The 20241-nt window shown below is 41.5% G+C and overlaps 2 protein-coding genes across 2 annotated transcripts in view; one reads left to right on the forward strand and one right to left on the reverse strand.

Moving 5' to 3' along the window:
* Positions 1–6202: 6202 nt before the first annotated feature.
* arsa (arylsulfatase A) lies at positions 6203–10389 on the forward strand. Its single transcript, XM_035665522.1, has 8 exons — positions 6203–6423; positions 7696–7936; positions 8044–8262; positions 8455–8624; positions 8893–9017; positions 9243–9370; positions 9468–9570; positions 9662–10389. Exons 1-8 carry the CDS (start codon positions 6203–6205, stop codon positions 9955–9957), a joined length of 1503 nt encoding a protein of 500 aa, XP_035521415.1. The 3' UTR covers positions 9958–10389.
* Positions 10390–10645: 256 nt separating this feature from the next.
* The window catches only part of mapk8ip2 (mitogen-activated protein kinase 8 interacting protein 2), a 27271-nt gene continuing 17675 nt past the window's right edge, over positions 10646–20241 (reverse strand). The window contains exons 4-13 of the mRNA XM_035664903.1: positions 19499–19702; positions 16581–18822; positions 16127–16335; positions 15265–15340; positions 14423–14595; positions 14212–14321; positions 13987–14109; positions 13755–13825; positions 13569–13667; positions 10646–12963 (exon numbers count right to left, since the gene is read on the reverse strand). Coding sequence (XP_035520796.1) covers positions 12891–12963; positions 13569–13667; positions 13755–13825; positions 13987–14109; positions 14212–14321; positions 14423–14595; positions 15265–15340; positions 16127–16335; positions 16581–18822; positions 19499–19702 — 3380 coding nt within the window. The 3' untranslated portion in view covers positions 10646–12890. The remainder of the gene's footprint in view (positions 12964–13568; positions 13668–13754; positions 13826–13986; positions 14110–14211; positions 14322–14422; positions 14596–15264; positions 15341–16126; positions 16336–16580; positions 18823–19498; positions 19703–20241) is intronic.

The following is a 20241-nucleotide window of genomic DNA, read 5'->3' on the forward strand; positions in this document are numbered from 1 at the left end:
AGGCACATCTCAAGGTGAGCTGAACAGTCAATGGAGGAGCTGTGGCGATAAATCTCAACATCCGTACACATTTTTGGCATTTATCTCATGTAACACTTATCTGAATATTTTTAGCTTAGCTCTTAGCATACATCAGTTATCTCATAGCCAAACAAATGCAGCAGAAATCCCATTTTGAGTATAAGTCATCTTACTCTGCAGGCCCGCTCGAGTCATCTCAGTGTATCTCTCGGGCATGTCTGTCTGCATGACAAGAGCAGGGGTGATGCAGGCATCAGCCAGAAAAAAGAATAAATCACTTGTGGAAGCAGCGTAGCAGTGTGGCAGCAGATGAGGGCTACTGCCTTTCTTTATAATTTTATCAGGCAGTTATGGAGGAAATGGTTGCGAGGGCAGGTTGTTCTTACCACCAGCAGTCCATCATAAGAAAGCAGGGACCACACAGGGACACACCAACTGGATCACAGGTGAGGGTGGATGGTTTATATCTGACTGTCAATGTGAGTGTGGTAGAGGAGCAGGGACAAAATGACAACACTTATTTTGACTGTAATGTCTCTTCAGTGTTTTGTGCGCAGGTGACGTGTAGTTCAAGAGAACATTTGCTCTATGTTTAGTACAACGAGAGCTTCAGTATGTGAGCCGAGAACGTCGACAAAAGTGCATATTACCCCAGCAGGTCCTCAAACATTTATGAGTTCTTCAGCTCATGTTGCTCCGCGGAGGCCTGTTAGATTTCATTGCATAATTCTGTGCTCTGTACCAGCCTCTATTGTGCCAATGAACCTCTGTTTATTTGCCAGGATGTTTTCTATCACTGCTCCCCCAGCTCACAAGCCAGAATAACAATGACTTTTCATCATTGAAAGGACTGGTTGAATCCTGCTCATAGCAGCAGATTGTTGCAAAATGTGCGCACACAACTGCCTTAAGCAAATACCTCATCCTGTCTTCATAGTGTCTCGAATGTAATCTTGCTAATAAAACTAAATTAAACTGTATTTTTATGCTTTTCTAATATCCTTCTGACAATATGTGTAATAAACGCTATTCATCACAATAAAGTGCAGTTTTTCCTGTGAAGTCTATAATGAAAACCACAGGATATGAAACACTTTTGGTATTATTTACCATCTGCCCTCTTTCATCACTATATCTTGTCTCAGGAGCAACCTCAAAGATGTTGTGCTGCTCAAAATTCATTTGCATGACGACAAGATAATAGCAGGCATGCTCATTTAGAGACATGCTGCTGTCAGGGCAGAGCTAAATCAAAGTATTAAGAGCTGTCCATTGTTCTGAATTATCCACTGATTAACCCCCCCAACCCCCCTTTATTTGACTTGCATCTCAGTTATCAGATACCTCCTAGTCTAATTATTACTCTACACACACTACTCTCTCTACTCTATCTATCTATGATCTACTCTACTCTACTCTACTCACTATCTATCTATCTATCTATCCTACTCTATCTGTCTGTCTGTCTTTCCCTCTCACTAGTCCTCCATCAACTGCAACCTTCTGTAGTCTTTCTTTAGCACACAGCGAGTTATCAAAACATAAAGACATGAAAGGGTAGATTCACTGAACCTAGAAATGTCACTATGCTAAACTGCAATTTTTATGTGCTGCTGATACGTATCAACCCTCAATGGCTCCATTACTGAATGTATTGTGTAGCATTGCCTGGGAGATCAGATTGTTTGTAGAACTAATGGTAAAAATATGACTGAATGGAGGTTCTTTTTCCCTTCACAGACACTGTTAAGACCAATACATGCAAGAAAGGTGAGTGGAACTGTGATCCAATGGTGCCCACTAGTGATCAAACAGTTTACTTGCACTTTATGGAGCTGGGTTACACAGACTAGTGGACCATAAACACTGCGGCATTATCCTTCACAGTTTAACTCACAGGTTCAGACTGTTAATGTTGCGAAATGACAAACAGCAAGAAAAAAGTGTTTTTCCACAAAAGCCAATTCTTGCTTGTTTTCTGTTAGCTCACATCCCAGATATTACCTACTGTGCCTCTTGTGAAAGCAAATAAACTGGCGGCATGCACAGAAAACTGTGATAATTATATCTTACTAATAAGAAGAGGAAAAAGATGGGAGGAGAAGGAGATGTGTGTGTGTGTGTGTGTCTGTATGTGTGTCTGGTGAGGGGGGACTCTTCCCTGTAGGTGTGTGAGGCTGTTTTCCCTCTCTCCTTGTTTCTGTCCTCAGGGATCAGAGTGGATGATGGGATTCATTTTCTCCATCAACTTTTCAGGGTTGTTTTGTACCACACCTTCATCTGCCTCCAGCAATCGCATTATATGCACATGCACTCACTTTTAAATGCACTCACATAAACACACACCCTGCCCACAGGCTGGGACAGCAGATGTTTAAAGCAAAAAGCTGCAAAAGATTCACACACACACACACACACACACACACACATACACATGAACGCACACACTCTGTCAAGGAACATTAAATCAAGTTTTTCTGGTAGGACAATCCATCTTATATAAATCTGCCCAAATTTCAATCATAAATAACTGCAGCCAAGAAGAGATGGCAACTGATGGTTAGCAGAAGTGTGGACACAGCCACACACAAACTCATGCATGCTATTCGTGTCCACACACACGTGTCACACAGGCAGGGGTAAGGACCTTTTTGTAGCCTCAGCTGCTTCAAGCAACTTGTTCTGCTCTGTGTTTGTCACTGCCAACAGTTTTCATTTACTCGTAAGAAAAGGTCAGAGCAGTCATCTTTTACTGAATCACTGTGATGGCAGGGCTGTGTGGCACACACACAGTGGCTCTCCTTATTCCTCTCTACGCGACATGCTCACCCATTAGATGGGCTGTCTGGCAAACACCCTCACGAGTCATTAGTGGTGGCAAAACCTAAACGGCCATGATCATTAATTATTTGCTCCTAATGATGGCTGCTTCTAGGTATTCTGTTACAAGCTACTGGACTAATGACCGATTCATCGTTTACCAGAACTGAGCATGGTACTTTGAAAAGATTTGTGGTCTGTAAATCTGGAAGGCAACACCTGCCATGGAAAAGGAGGAATGTCAGTGGCTCCCCTTCAGGCCTGTAGTACCATGTCGTTCCCCGCAGAGATAAGAGCATAGGGTTTCAGAAGATTAGATGAAGGGAGCTCCTGCAGGTTTTTCAAAAGCTTGCAGTGATCACGTTGGCATTTATTAAGCATGTGTGCTTGTGTGTGCACTCTCTTAAGTTCAGTAGGTTAAATATTACAGTAAAAGTTATTATTTCAAGCAATACGCCTGCTTCTTCCCTTTCCTCTAAGGCCACGCTGTTGGCTATATATGCACAGAATGACTCAATACATTACACACAACATAGCATGTATAGACCTAATGCAGATTACAACAATCCAGGGGTGGATGGGTGAGTTTGATCACAGCATGAAAAAATGCACGTGAGGGAAGCAAAACAGCAGACAATGAGAAAACAGCGGATGAAATTGCATCAATAGTTTTGGAACATCTACCACTTCCCACAACTCTCTCTCTATATCTCTCTTTCTCTTACACACACACACACACACACACACACACACACACACACAGAGAGTATAGTTCAGAGTAGCTCCGGAATGTAGGTCAGTCCAGAGAGATGTGAAAGTGAATAGTAAATCAAATCTATCAGCCAATGCCACAGCAACGCTTCCCTGAGGGTTAACAGTGGCACTAGCTAACTGATAGGTGACACACACACACACACACACATTGCCGTTTGTGGTGAAAAGGTACAGTGGATGTGTTGCATAATTCATCAGCAAACAGCCATTATCTGAATTCCAATAGAAGGCCTCTCCTCACCGACTCTGTTTCAGGTGTCAGCCTAGCTTTACATAAAATCACCTGAGTGAAGTGTTCCTGTGATTTAGATTACTTATCTGTTGGGATTTCTATGTGTTCTCTCTCTGTCATGGACACAATGCCTCAATGCAGGTAGCAGTCCCCGCCCCCCTTTTCTTACCCTGTCTACCTCACTGAAGCTTGTTCTGAGAATAAATAAATAAATAGGCCCAGTACTGGACTGTGGTCTTCACGTTACAAAATCAGCTGTGACGTCCATTTCTCCTCAAACTGGTGGCTCCGGCAGCACTGATTCATTTCTCCTCTTATTGCGTAATTGATCATGTGTCAGGTCGAATCTTGACAGAAACCAAGGTTGCCATAGAGGACAAAAACTCAGCTGCAGGCTCAACTGCTTCAGTCAAGAGGAGGACAAAACATCACAGCTGAGGACATTCTGGACAGTCTCTCTCCTGCCATAGTGGACAGAGTCTAGTCGCAGGTTAAGCGCCTCTTAATTTGTCATATTGATACAAATTTATTTGTTAAAAGCGGGGTGGACAAAGTACACAAGTCCATGACTTGAGTCAAGTGTAGATACTCCTGGTCAAATATTATTCCAATATAAGTGAGTGCGTTCAGTCAAAATCTTGAATACTTGAATTAAAGTACTGGAGTACTTTCTTTAAAAAAGTATGCAAAAATATATTTTCTTTTTAATGTCAACACATTGTTATATTGTTGCCAGTTTATTTGACAAGATTAAAACATACTGCAAATACATTTCTGAAATACATTTTTGTCAGCTAACTATTAAATCAAGTCAAGTTTGTTCACAGAGAACATCTAAAAACAACAAACGTCGACCAGAGTGCTTTGCAAAGTGATTAAATAAAACACACACATAATAAGTAAGAGCATATAAGTAAATTAATAAAAGCATGGGATATCTTGATAAATCCTACCACCCAATAGCATTGGACAGACAATAAAATGTGTGGTCAGGCCTTCTCCATGATGATATTTAAGGAAAAGAGAAGGGTCTTTAAATTTATTAAACAAAGGGGGAGATATAATTTGTTAGTGGTAAACTATTGAAATGAATGAATGAAAATGCTTGATCATCTTTGTTTTTTTAACTGGGTGCGAGGAAGGGGAAGGAGTAATTGGTCACCAGATCTGAAGGTCGGGGGAGTGCCAGTCCATGCAGTGCTTTAAAAACAAATAAAATAATCTTGAAATCAGCTTTGTACTTCAGTGGTAAACAGTGAAGAGAGGTCAGTAAGGGGGAGATATGGTCTCTCTTCCTGGTCCCAGTGAGATGTCTCGCTGCTGCATTTTGGACCAGCAGCAGGCAAGATAGGGCTGACTGATTCCTACATAGAGAGAATTGCAGTTGTTGAGGCGAGAGGAAATAAAAGTGTGCTTGTCTCCAAATCTTCAATTGAGAGGAATGATTTTAATTTTGCAAGTGATCTAAGATGGTAATAATAGCTAGTGCTGGTGAGTCAATTTGTTTATCAGATATTAAACCAAAGATAAAACCACATTTTTGCATTTCGATGACAGAGGCCTGAGGGCATTGATAGTGGAGTTTTAAAAGGACCATTCCTGTTTGGTGGAAGGAAGATTTTTGCCATCCAGGATTTTACATCCTTAATGCAATTTAAAAGGGAGTAAACACTGCATGGAAGTACATGTTTTTTCAAGGTACATGGGAACTTTTTGTAGACAGACTATTTCAGAGGCATAGAAATATAATCGAATCAAAAGTATTTGCCTCTCAAATGTAGTGGAGTCAAAGACAGTTTCCAAAAAATGAATACTCGTAATAAGTACAGATACTCGTGTAAATGTACTTAACAGCAATAAAGTAAATGTACTTTGTTACTGTCCACCCCTTGTTAGAAGCCTTTCCTATATAAGTCCAGCTGAGCAGCTGTAACCACTAAAATGTTGCCTCACCTTTCTTTTTCTTTTCTTAAAAATGTCTTTTCAGAGATAGAAACCTCATAAATAAAGCACAATTTCCATCATTTAAAAATGATGAATCAAGCCCTGGAATTATAAAGCAGGGACAGTATAAAAATAGATTAAATTAAATGTTATAGAATAAATAATAATAAAACATTGACAAAACAGATATTATTTAGGAATTCTTAAAAACGCCGTTAGTTCTTCCTGATTTAAGAAAATTCAGAAGAATACATTACTTCACCTGCATTTTGTAGGCTAATCCAAAATATTAAATGAGACTACATTTCCTGACCGCGCGTGGCGTCATCTGTACGCGACAGTGACGTTTGGTTTGGTTTCGCTGTCCGGTCTGGACGGTTCCTCGTCTCCACCGACGCAGGACGACGCAGGATGGACTTCATCCGCCTCTTGGTGCTGAACATTTTTCTCCTTCGCACCTGCTCGGCTTCACCGCCGAACTTCGTCCTCCTCTTCGCAGACGATCTGGGTTTCGGGGACCTGGGTTGTTATGGACACCCCAGCTCACTCACTCCGAACCTGGACCGCCTGGCAGCAGGAGGACTCCGGTTTACAGATTTCTACTGCACCAGCCCGGTGTGCAGCCCGTCCAGGTATCTGTCTGCACTTCACACAGGACTGAAGTATATGCCTGTGTGTGGGAGGAAGAATCAGAGCTGATCACTACCTGACAAACAAACGCTATGTTTTTATCTCTGCACACACCTTTTATAAGTCCTGTAATTTCATTTCACTTTAAAATGACAGTAGGTGGGTAAAATACACCTTACAGCAAGTGGTTGAACCCCGTACGTTGGCTGAAGAGCAGACTGGAGACAGGAGTAAAAGTAACTTCCTGTATATTACTTTTACTTCATGTTTTGCCTCATATTTCAAACACACACACACACACACACTTTAATATGCATCTTTTCTGAGGTTTGAATGAGTGGATGAAACCATATCAGCAAAACTGTGAGCCTCATTAATAAAAAAGTGGTTAATATTAACTCCCTGCTGATTAGCAGACACACTATAACTTCAGTCTGGGTTAGTGTGTGTGTGTGTGTGTGTGTTTAGAGTTGTAATTTAAACAATTGGATGGTATCACAATTGGATACCAACTCTGCAAAAATACATAGTGTCTGAAAATGTGTCTTACATTGAGATCTCCAGTTTATTACAACCTTGTAACTTTCCACAGAACAGAACAACACTTGAGGGAGGAACTGAAAACAGATCACGTTGTCTGAGTGAGGAACGAAGCAACATGACTAACAACCTGTTCTTAGCGTTTATGACACAAACACGACTTGATGTGGTGACTACTTCATGAACCTCAGCACCGCATAGGTCAACAGATTTCAAACACAGTGAACGAGGAAGGGATCAAGGGTCTAATACTGAGCAACACAATATGATGCAGCATGAAGTTACACCATTACAACCGTTGTTTTCATCCTTCATCCACATATCCAAAGACATATTAACAACAGCTGGTCCATAATAAGGCTGCAAGATATGGTATAAACATCATATTGCGATTATTTTGACAGATATTGTGATTCACGGTTATGTGGGAATGATTATTTTTGCATCACAAATTGAATTTTCACAACAAAAAAACTATTCAAATCATGATGATGTGAAAACAAACATTGTTTTCTTAAATCTGGAGAACGAGATTTGTAGACCAGGGCACCTCTGCAGCGCTACAGTACTACAGCCCTAGTTAATAAGGAAGACTTTCTCCATGTTGAATTAATAGATGATTTAGATTCTTTTAGCTACATCTCAATAACTGTCCAGTTTCTATTTTGCACAGCATGAAACCCCCAACTTCCTGTCCATACATTAAGTAGTAATGTGTTTTGATGGCTTTCCAGGGCGTCTTTGTTGACGGGGCGCTACCAGACCCGTTCAGGTATCTACCCAGGAGTGTTGTACCCAGGCTCTATAGGCGGTCTTCCTCTGAATGAAACCACTATTGCTGAAGTGTTGAAACCTCTGGGCTATGCTACTGCTGCCATAGGGAAGTGGCACTTAGGATTTGGGGCCAAAGGGATGTTTCTTCCAACCAAGCAGGGGTTTGACCAGTACCTGGGGATCCCCTACTCACATGACATGGTCAGTGCGATTGAATTGGAAAGTTTTTAAATGTCATCTGTGTTGTGATCTATTAAAAGCTGCTTGTTTTCTGTCATGTCTCATCTGTCACCCTGTTTCTTTCCCAGGGCCCCTGTCGGAACCTGACGTGTTTCCCTCCAGATGTTAAGTGTTTTGGATTGTGCGATGTTGGCACTGTAACTGTCCCACTAATGCACAATGAGGTCATCAAACAGCAGCCAGTCAACTTCCTCGATCTGGAAAGGGCTTACAGTGACTTTGCAACCAACTTCATTACCACATCAGCCAAGAAAAAACAACCTTTCTTCCTCTACTATCCCTCACATGTAAGCAGCAAAAGCGGCCTGTGATAGTACAGAACAACCCAATCAGTGCAGGTTTAAAAACGTGTTTTCACAATTCGTAGTACAGGTCCACGTCAAAGGGAGTTTTTCAAGATCCACAATGTTGTAGATTATGGTAAACTAGTGCAGTAAGATACAACAATAATTGCATTTTTTGTGTCCTTCCTTCCACAGCACACCCACTACCCGCAGTATGCAGGTCCAGGGGCAGCTGGGCGGTCTTTAAGGGGCCCGTTTGGAGATGCTTTGTTGGAGTTTGACAACACAATAGGAAATCTACTGACAACCCTGGAGAAGACAGGAGTGATCAACAACACACTGGTCTTCTTCACATCAGACAATGGGTTGGTTTTTGCCCCTGGTTTGTTTATATATGCAAATTAAGCTATGGCCTGTATGTATTTGTAGTCACTTTTACACTTTCTTATGCAGATATTTTAATTTTCCTCTACAATAGCCGTTGTACAGTAGTGTGTTTTTCCTCTGTTCAAAGATGCATTATATCTTTGCCCTATTATATTTGAGATATATATATGTGTGTATTCACTTTCTCATGATATTGCATGTATTATATTTTATTAAATGGTGTGTTATTACTGTATCTGTGCCTAGGCCTGAACTGATGAGAATGTCCCGTGGAGGAAATGCTGGCCCTCTGAAATGTGGAAAAGGTACCACATATGAGGGAGGCATGAGAGAGCCAGCCATCGCCTTCTGGCCAGGGACCATCAGGCCAGGTCAGGACACCTTAGACATCTGCACAAAAAGTTTAGACTGGGTGATGCTTCCATATAATATTAATTTTCCCTTTAAAGCTATAGATATAGATTATACTGATTTCATACATTCCAAGCATCAATTGGTTATTTTGGTATGAAAATAAACAACTGAATAAAATGAATTCAAACCCATTTACACATGACCAACTGCTGATTTTTTTTTTTCTGTATGCATATCTTTAGGTGTGACTCATGAGATCGGAAGCATTCTAGATATCCTTCCCACCATCGCAAGTCTGGCAGGAGCCAAACTTCCCCAGGTGATGCTGGACGGGGTCGATATGACAGAAATCCTTGTCAACCAAGGAAAGGTAGTGGCATCGTCCCTCACACTCTTGTAGAGATTGAAATAATGTGAAAACCCAGCTGGTGTATTCCATTTTTTTATCTTTAACATCTTTTTTGCAGAGTAAAAGGGAGACCATGATGTTCTACCCCACAGATCCAAATGAGATGTATGGCCTGTTTGCACTCAGATTAGGGAAGTACAAGGCCCACTTCTACACACGAGGTACAGTTGGCTTCACAATTCGTTCAAACATAATCACACAGTCAGAACTAAGATATTTATACTCCTCTGCGTCTCCATGTTTGTGCACCAGGTGCAACACACAGCGGTACTACTCCAGACCAAGACTGCCCAGTATTTGCATTCCTCAAGGCCCACAACCCCCCTCTTATTTTCAACCTGGAGGCTGACCCCTCAGAGCACTACCCTCTCCCTCTGGTGGGAAGACCCGACCTCCAAGCCGTGCTGGAGAGGATCATGAAAGTCAAGGAGCAGTTTGAAGCCTCCATGGTGTTTGGAGAGAGCCAGATATCGAAAGGAACAGACCCGAACTTGGAACCTTGCTGCAATCCTGAATGTAGCCCCAAGCCCAGCTGCTGCCACTGTTAATGGGGCAGCTACTAATGATGACAATGTTGGGAATGCTGGAGGTACTGCACTGACTTTTCCTCAAGAAAGAACAAAGATTTAATTAAATGATGATGCATAGCTACGTGCTTGTGGAGAGCTACACTTTAATTACTGTTCATACTGAAAAGTAATATTGCAAACAATCTGTTTCCTCAGTGAGGAGATGATTTTCTTAACAGTGACTACATTTATAACTAATGTATAACAATGTACTGTGTATTTCCTGACTTGTTCTAGCCTATTTGACTTCATGTTTTATTATTGGACTTACCTTTCCACCTCAACATTCCTTAAAATCATAACATTTGGAATAATACTGTATGGATTCCTATGTGAAAATGCTTTGCAACATACATCAAGTACACAAAAAATCTGAACAATAAAGACAACAATAAAGGTTTCGGACATCAAGCATATATTTTATTCATAAGACCAAACCCATGACAAGGCAGAGTGATTTTTTTGTCATTTTTTCTGTTTTTCCCTGGAATTTTACAAGTCCTTGTTTTTAAAGATACAAGATAGGATATGTTTGTTCTGTCACATACTGTTTTGCTCTAGGTATACAGTGAAGAATCTTGTTAATGTAATAAAGTCAAAAGTTTGGTTTAACTGTTAATGTATGTCTCAGCGGCTATATGGGACTAGATTATCCTCAGAGGTTGTTTTTGTGTAGCTGTGTGGAAAGAAGGATTTTAACTAGGCTGTAACAAGATAGAAAAACATAATCAGAAGCAAATAGATACAGATCGGAGATGGGTCACACTGTTGGAGTTTAAAGGCGATGACTATAATCGGCAAGACACAATAATAGTTTTCCAGTGGCAGCTGACTCAGTCACTATTCAGCTCTAACAGCAGATTGGTCAGTAGTCTGGTGAGTGTGTCGTACACTAATGATGTCACATCTTACAAATGTGCCCTAAATGTGCTGCTGAAGCCTGTCTGTAGTGAGTTATTGAGTTGGCAGGAACCCAAATGCCACCGGTGTGACATATTGAGTTAATATCTTGTGTAGAAACATAAGACACTGAAATAAAATTATTGCAGATCACAGATATTTACGTGTTTTTCTTTTCTTTCAGGGGTTTTTGTCAGGTTGTGATCTCTTTTTTTTTTAAACTTTTTAATAAATGTACATATTTCATTTCATAACATACTCAACATAAAGGACACAGCACTATCTTAGATTCTCTATTGTATATACATGATCTAACTGACAGCGATACATATGTAGATAACACCCTACCTCCTTCCTGCCACATCAACTTGCAGTAAACACCCAGTGAAATCCTGCAGATCTGAGGTGTTTGTTCTGGACTGACTGAAAGCAGCAGAACAAGAAGCTAAACAGCGTCTGAAAGAACAACGGGGATGATTGGGGGTGGTAAACATCAAAGCCTGAATTTTCGGATGTCTGTAGTGACCACGTCATTTTTTAAATATACCCCCTTTCCCTATGTAAGGTGCTAGACTGTAAGCTATAGAATCCTACAACAACCCTAAAGTAGGTTATTGTGTAATGTGAGAATGATGCTTTAGCCTTTGACCAGACTAAAAGCAATAAATAAATGTGGGAATGTGGCCATTTCTTTTATCCATCATAATTAAAAAACAAGATCAAAGTCTAACCATTTACATAACTATAAAACCTCCCTTTTAATGCTTTATTAAAGGTTTGATTACATTGTGATACCAGGACCGAGTATTAGCAGGACGCTCTCACTGTGCAGTAGGCACACTGCAATACAGCATTACTGACACGTGGCTCATGGTCCATCTAGTCATTTCTTTTCCCTCATTGAAACTGCCAAGTCAAAAGAAAATGGAGACTAGGGCGTCGCTAAAACCCCGAATTCAACAGTCAGAGGTGTGGGAATATGGCTTTTCAGAGGGCCTTTGCTTTCTTTGATCTGAAAGTCACATCAATCATAGCAAAGCTTACAGTGATCTATGATTTTCAATTTTAACAGCTGAATGATTTCTTATGAAAGCTTCCCACGGTGAAGCAAGCAGTGCAACTTTGAGGACTGGACAAAGGTATAACGGTTCTGTTATTTCATCCAAATGTGCTGACAGTTACTTCACCTTATCCAAGTTGAATGAAATATCTGCAGGGCTAATGACATTCAAAGTTCATTCCAGGTCATTACAACTCTAAAATCTCTTACACCTGCAATCACTCCTGTCAGAGTGAGTCAACAATACTCACAACAAACCAAAACCCCCTCCATTAGTCTCACCTGTGAGTATTTCTTAATTAGTCTGCATGAGGCGCCTGTATGTCTACTTTCTATACATTTATTTACAACACACACTACGTCTTGTACGCGACACAGGGGTAAGCTCAGACCAAGGACAGTTCACTGTACTCTCTCTACTTTGCTCCAATGTCACTATCAGTAGAAATCAAATTAGCAGTTTGCCAATATTGAACAAATACATATTTACAGTTAATTAAATGCCAACCTCGTGATTCTACACCATTATCTTACTGATTGTTGAGCTGCTTGCCATTCACTTGGATATGTGTATTTCTTGGTGTGTCTGTGTGCAGTAACCCTACTAGCCATGCATTGAAAAGTGAAACAGCAGTAGTAGGTATATTGTTTTCATTTCAAAAGAGGAACCTTTAAATAAACAGGTGCTCAGCTCAGCTCTTAGTTTTATATCATAGAAAAAGATAAAATAAACAGGCAATCAATCCATCGAGATGATGGAAATAAACAAAGAGAGAGATGAATGAAATCAGTCAAATGCCAAGCATACTGTAGAAATGAAGATCCCCATTTTAGAGGGGCACAGAAGAGTATTTTACAATGGAGGGAAGACCCCACTGACAGCGCCCTCTGGTGGCAAACTCGATGAACATACACAAGCTGTGGAGAAAGAAGGTCGTCATGGCAACGCTTGTTACTCCAGGTAAATGTCCTCAGTGGGACAGGCATACTCCAGATGTTCCTGGTAGTACTCTTGGAAGGCTCGTCTGAAAAGACAGACAGATGAGAGCATGAATAATGATCAATCTGCCATGTTTGGTTGGTGCAAACACAAAGACTGCTTAATTAAAATAATTCTACAAAACCACTCTTGCTGAATCAAAAAAGCGTAATTGTTTTTCACAAATTATGCCCTCGTTGTTGGGTCTATTCCACAGACGGAGCCGGATGAGGAGCTGATAGATAAAAACAGTTCTGCTCATCGCATGCTCTGCTGCCTGCCTGTGCTCCATCCAGAGACAGTGAACTATGTGTATCTTTAATTATGCAAACCTTATACGGCTGAGTCAGACTGCAACCATTATTTAACCTTACACACATGCATACACATAAAAGGCTATAGTGCAAAATAAACCTGGATCATGGTAGTGAAGATGCACTATAATACAAAATTTAGAAAACCATCAGAGAGACCTTTAAATATTATGTACAGCTACAAAGTAAATTTTATTTAAGGGATATTCATATTTTCAACATCTAAACAATTACAATTACAGTTTAAGTAGACTGAATATGTCAAATCAGATATGGCTAATAATATAACAAACTATTATAAGTAAGTAATTGATATATTAATGTGATTAGGACTCACCCAACACACTCTGCTACAGGTCGCATGGACTCTTGGGATACAAACACGTGGCAAGCAAATCTGTTCAGCATCGGGTGCTTAGTGATGAAGCCAAAATAGCTGCAGAGAGCAGAAAACAATATGATAAATATGATGTTACACTGTACACCGGTAACACTAGTACAGAAAACCAGTACGTTTGTTTACCAGTTGTTTCTTGGATGGCATCCACAGAACGAGATGTTCTTCATCTGGAAGAAGTGACTACATCTGTCATACTAAAAATGAGAGCAATGCAGAGACAGACAAGAAGAAAGGCAAAAAGTTGACTTAAATCATCAAGCAAGCATCAATTCCATATTATTCCAAACTAAAGGGAGAATTGACTTGAATTAATTGTCATAGCAAATTAGTGATTTATTTCGTTATCAGTCAATACCTCATCAAGGGTGTCATATTCATCCTCCAGGCTCATGATCAGTTTCACTCCTTGCAAGCTAATCTCCAACTCGCAAAGAGAAGGAGGTCGCACATGTACCGTCCGTTTCCTCGATATCGCAATCTAACAGAAAAATCAACATGCTTTAGCAGTGCATATAGTAAAGTATACATGCTTGTGTCTGTTCTGTGTGATTGCACATTTTCTGTTTTCTACTTAGCTTACCTTCTGCATGGCGGCGCAGAGAATGCCGTTGCCTTGGTGATAAGGTACCTCAACAGATCCCAAAAACTGAACGCTAAAAGTCTCAATCCAAGCTGGATTTCTCTTCATGCCTGGGGGGTGTAATGTGGACACATACATAAAGAACATGTGATTTTTCTGAAATTTACAATGAGAGAGAAGAAAAGACAGTGGATGAACTCTCTCAACTCACCCAACAACTCCTTAGACTGGCCTATGACCTCATGGGCATAGAAGGCAGGAAAGATGCCCCTCTCCCCTGTCCGCATGTTATAGCCTCGGTACCAGTAGTCATCCTCTTCTTCCTCCACAAATAAAGGGTCATCCACATCTAGCTCCAACTCATCTGCATGTCTGGGAATGAACCTGCAGAGAGCAGCAGAGAAGGGGAGGACAAAAGAAAGAAAAGCATCTCTGTTAAACAATGTGTCCTTACATGGGTGACTCCCATAGGGGGTGCGGAGGAAGAGGAGTGATGAAAGGGCTGACACAGAAAGATGGTGGGGTGGGTGGAGGGAGACAAATAGCTCTAAATGTGGGGACATACTTTAAGAGGATTCATAAAGCAAATAAACAATTATACATGCACAACATGTCCGTGTACACAAGGGAGGAGGATGTAGCTTTCTCTCTCTCTCTCTTGCACAAACACACGCAAGCGCAGACACAGGTGGTGGCTGATGTGATTATTACTGGCCACCCTGCAGCTCTCGAGCCCAGCTGTAGCTTGGACATCTGCCCTCCTCCCTAACATAATTAGCGATTCACTATTGCTACATGACCCCTATAACACACTGGAAACCATGAAACCTCGAAGAAATATTGTTTTGTTTATCTACACAAGGACATGTCCCCCCAGACACAATGGTCATTTGAGAAATGGAGCTGGGTTTCACATTTCATTCCACTATTCTGTTTCTACAACAACAAAATATTTTTTTTTTGTTTTTATTATGAATCTGCTTGTTGCTGTAATTCACATTACTTCCAGTGATGTTCCATTGTCAAAACATAGTGTACCGTCAGTTGTCTTACCTGTAGACTGCCCTGTGAGTCTGGTCCCTCTCCTCTCCATTGATGGTACAGGAGAAAAGTCCAAAGGATTCTGTGCCTACGGGCAAACAGACACCACTTAGACAGTTCCAATGCCCTAAAAACCATATTTCAATAAAACTGAAAGCTAAACGTCCAAAATAAAATACACTGTTGTTTGTTAGGGCTAACATTTCTCATGTAAACTTTATGTGTAGAAGTATAAATGGAAGCTAATTGGATTTGTCAAGAAAGAAATGGCAATGAAAGCCTTTGTAATGAGCCATTCATTATGCAAATCACCCTTCATTAGGGATAGGAATCTTGAAGCGAAAGCACTGATTGATGATGGATGTACTGGGAAGCAGAGCCCTCCCATAGGTCTTGCTCGGGCTCATTGCCAAATTTAGATCACATGTTAATGTATCATGCTGACAGTGATGAGTTAAACCCTAATGGGCACCCTGAGTGGACAAATTTAGCAGTAATGCTGCTAAGCCATAACATGTAGGGTTAATTACATTGGCTAAATTAAAGGAATGGTTTGACATTTAGAGAAATGTTTATTCACTTTTTTGCAGATGTTAGGGTTAAGTTTGGTTAGCTTAGCGTAAAGAGTAGAAACAGGGGAAACAGCTAGCCTAAGCTAAGCGAACAATCTCCTGATTGTAGTTTCATATTTAATTGATTTATTGATTTAACAGATTTTTTCTTTCTTTCATCTGACCTGAAGGAAGAAAAAATATACGTTTTCTACAATATGTCAAACTATTGCTTTGATCTGTCAAAATTACATATTTGATTGCAAGTACATAAGAGTTTTCCAGAAAGGTGCAGTGTCTGAATAGCCTTGTGTGTGACTTACTGGATGAGCGGGAGGTGCTGTTGACAAACACATTGAGGAACTTCTTGGAGAATGGGAGGTCAGCCTCAGGGGAGGAGTCTTCAGAAGAACTGAGAAGTTCTGGTCTCACCTCCTCCTCACCACGACCATAGCCCGCCTCTCCTGTTCCCAAAGGCTCTTCGTCACATAGCGTTGAGAGCTCACTGTCATCACTCAGAACGGAGGTGCACCTGACAGGACGAGATTTTCCAGTTTCTTAGTTTAGGGCTAGACACCCATGAGTACTGGAAGACTGCTTCATTTCTCAGTAGAACACATACCCTACATAAACAAATTTTAATAACTGCTATGCAAAATTATTTGTATAGGAGAATAATGCAAATAATATTCCATTCATTCTACTTAATTTAAACACAGATATATATTCCATTTTATTCTTTGCTTTTGCACATACTGTATTACTGTCAGAGCATACCTTCTGAGACTGACTAGTTCCAGCGTAGTATTCTCATCCACCACTAGCGTGTACTTCATGGAGTCATAGGCCAGTCCATCATCTTCATTCGGTTGCCTCAGAGCCAGATCTTTCTCACACAGTGGGAGGTCATGGTCAGATATGGGATGGTCTTGAACACTGGAATCAATTGGTGGTGAACTGTCAAGCTCTAAATCACTACCCCTGTAAGACTGCTTCCTCAAGCCACGCAGGAATGGGTATGAATCCCCGTCTTCTTCCTCTTCATCATTATCTGTGGAGTAGGTGAGGCTGAAGCAGCGGTTAGTCTGGGCTGTGGGTATGTCCAATGTCAGGCTGTGTTTAACCTCTGTGATACGCTCAAGGGAGGCTGAGGAACGGCTAGTAGGCCTGGGCTCAGTCTCTCGTCCTTCGTCCTTGTCGCTGACCACACTCTCACTGAGGCTTGGTGAGTCTAGATCCTTCCTGCCCTCTAGCATCATCAAATCATTATTTGGCTCATCATCTTCCTCCTTTCTCCTGGCATTCTTAGATGGTTTATCTGGGTAGTTCTTCTGAGAGTCTTTAGTGTCATACAAGGAGTTGTAATCTGTTGTTCCCCTTCCGTTGTTTGCACAGCGCTCCAAATTAAGAGGGGTTATGGTGTCACCAGTAGAGTTGTTCATATACAGACATGGACTTATCACTGCTCCTTGTTTTGAAGGCTCCACACTCTTCCTCCTCTCTCCTGACTCCATGTACCCTTCACTTTCTTTCTCTTCTTCCTCTGATCCCTCCATCTCTGCTTTCTTCTCTTGGTCCCCATCATTGAAACCATCTCCGTCTCCAATGTCTGAGGATGGTGAGATGGTGTCTGACACAGATGCCTTTCTCTTGAAGCACTCCTCAGGACAACTGATTGGGTACGAACCTTCTGAGATCATCCTATTGACCAGGTTGCTGAGCAGCCAGGGTGAGTCTGAGTTCTCGCTCAGTTCATCTTCACTTTCTGATTCTGAGTCTCCCTCACTGGTTCCATCATATTCGTCTGCACTGGGCATTAGCCTGGGTCCCACTGGCAGGTAGAAGGATCGTTTGAAGCTCTCTAGACTGTGGTCTGGTTCTATCTGCAGCACCATCTGTCTGGAAAGGCTGTCTTCACAGCGTTGGGCTGGAGGCAGAGTCTCATCTGGGTCAGCCTGGTGCTCGCAGGCCAGCTCATCATCCACATTCTGCAGCCCCATCAGAGCTTGACCATCATCATAGGCCTCAGGAGGTAAGATAGGTGAGTCAACAGGGGATGGTGTAGCTATAGTAGGTGAGGGTAGAGGGGAAGGAGAGGGTAGAGGGGACCCTTCTTTGATTGGGTCAGGCTGGCCCAGAAGTAGAGATGCTTTCAGTCCCACGATGCCACTGTCCTGCTCTAACTCTGTATCTGGGTCCAGTTCCTGGTCTGATGTAGGCGAGCTGGCCTCCTCAATTGAGTTAGTGAGGTGAGACGAGCGTCCACTGCTACTGTCATCACTGGTCAGGTCCAGCTCTGTCTCTGAGATAGAGGAGATCATGTTGGAGACAACGGGACCTCCACAGGCAAACGCTGCCTCTAGCTCCCCTTCAATGTCAGAGTCAGAGCCTGGAGAGCTGAGGTCCTTGTCCTGATCCTGGTCTGAAGTCAAGTAACCCTGCTGGTTCATATCTGCTATCCCTGGGTCTGAGGACGGAGAGGTGGAGTCATTTGCTGCTGCCTCCATGGCAGAAGCTGGAGCATTTGAACTACTTGACCGGTCAAGAGCATCTGAGCGGCTGGAGGACACATAGCTGGAGAAGGAGGCAAGCTCAGAGGGTTCAATGCAGGGGAATTCCACGTATGATGACTGATTCTCCTTACACACCATATCATAGGTCTCCTTACACATGAACTCCACTTCAAAGTCTTTATCCAGCTCCTCATCAGACAAGGGAGTATCAGCACCATCGTTGGCTCCCATGGGTGCAGTGGATGACAAGCAACGACTAGTTCCATCTGGGTCTAGGTCGTTCTCTGGCTCCATACCTGACTCGCTGGTGATTGTGTAGGTGTCGGTAGCAAGCCGGTTTGAGTGTTTGTGGTTGTGGTCGCTGTTGAGGTCATGGTCCACCTCTGTGTCTGAACACTGGGAGTGGTCGTCTACAGAAGGTACCCTTGCTGTCTGGATTGAAGGGTCTGCCTTTGGGTCAGTGACATTGCCAGAGCAAGGGTGGGACTTGTGTTGACCAAATGAGCCTGTGAAGAAAAAAAGGTGTGGAGAAACAAGAAATTCCATAAAAGAATTAAAATACAGGGTGACATAGAGGATTGTAAAGTTGATGACACAAAGAACCAAAAAAGATAAGTGAGATAGATTAAATGAGTTTGGAGGCAAGAGTAATTTGGACAATAACAATTAAAGCTGCAGTGGGTAACCTTTATAAAAAGTTTTTGTCATATTTGCTTTAACTTTTACTATATCCTGACAGTAGTAGATAGGACAGTTAATCTGGAAAAAACTGATTCCTTTGGCTCCTTCTTGTGTTGCAAGTATCCACTGCAGCTGAATTAAAACAACCAATTAGAGCGAAGAAAGATAGATGATAGATTGGTTGTCTCATTTCTAGGTTGTCAAATATCAATACTTTGAGACAATCAACTATCTTTATAAAAGTTACCTACTGCAGCTTTAAAAAAATAGTGATAATTAACGATAAAAGGATGAGGGATGAGTTCACCGAATGCTGACACTAATTTTATTCTCTAAAATAGACTAGTGCAAACTGGTTTGTAAGAATCAACATGTGTTTTGCTGAACATATACATAACTAAACTGAGTCAAATCACATCACTTCATTTCACATCACAGCACTACACAAAACTTATGTTAATGTAATGAGGTCTAATCTTGCTGGGTTGGCCTTTTTGTTACCGTATTCGGGCCTCTCCCGCCTGTTGCCCTCCATGTCGCAAAGGAGGGGCCTGTGAGGGGACTGGGGGTTCCCGCCCTCCCCTGTCTGTTTTGGTGGAGTACCTTTGCTCTGAAACCCTGCTGCCTGGGAAACTGGAGAGGCTGGGCACTGGCCTGTCACATGGCTACCATCTTCCAGACATGAGTGGGTTGGAGACAGACGGCCTGGAAATGTATTAGATATTTATTAACTGTGTGTAATTCCTGTGCTTTGTAAATGATAATGTATAATAGCTGATCTTCATTTAAAGTGGCAATCTCATAGAACATCTGGTAAGTCACTATCTATCGCTGAATGAGGCAACACAATGGTGATTGAGCAAGTATTACAATATTTATATATTTGCAGCAATACTAACTGGGTCTCTGTAGCGACTTTCCCAGAAAAATGCTGTATTATGTTACTACTAATGGAGACCTAACATTTTGTAGCATTAAAATCATTTAACTGGTGAAACACAAGTTGACTTTTATTATGAAATAGTTACAGGAAATTCAACGTGTTTGACAGTGAGATTTGCACTGGTCGATCAGGGTTACTCACAGAATGATGGAAAAAGGCCAATTATTGCTTCTTCTTTATTAAAACAACAATAGTTTATTATGCTGCTCCTCGTATTCTGTAACCTGTAGTATTAAACCACATTTGCTGTTACCACCAGTAACAACAGGTGTTGCCAAATCAACCAGGACTGAAATCCTGA

The sequence above is a fragment of the Morone saxatilis genome, unplaced genomic scaffold (assembly GCF_004916995.1).
Source record: "Morone saxatilis isolate NCDOM2014 unplaced genomic scaffold, NCSU_SB_2.0 Contig2, whole genome shotgun sequence".
Lineage (NCBI taxonomy): Eukaryota > Metazoa > Chordata > Actinopteri > Moronidae > Morone > Morone saxatilis.

Bases quoted from the DNA above. Each gene is read 5' to 3' on its own strand.
- arsa (XM_035665522.1), top strand. From the start codon at position 6,203: ATGGACTTCATCCGCCTCTTGGTGCTGAACATTTTTCTCCTTCGCACC. The intron at 6,424-7,695 runs GTATCTGTCTGC...ATGGCTTTCCAG, and splicing joins CCGGTGTGCAGCCCGTCCAG to GGCGTCTTTGTTGACGGGGC. The intron at 9,018-9,242 runs GTCAGGACACCT...GCATATCTTTAG, and splicing joins GCCAGGGACCATCAGGCCAG to GTGTGACTCATGAGATCGGA.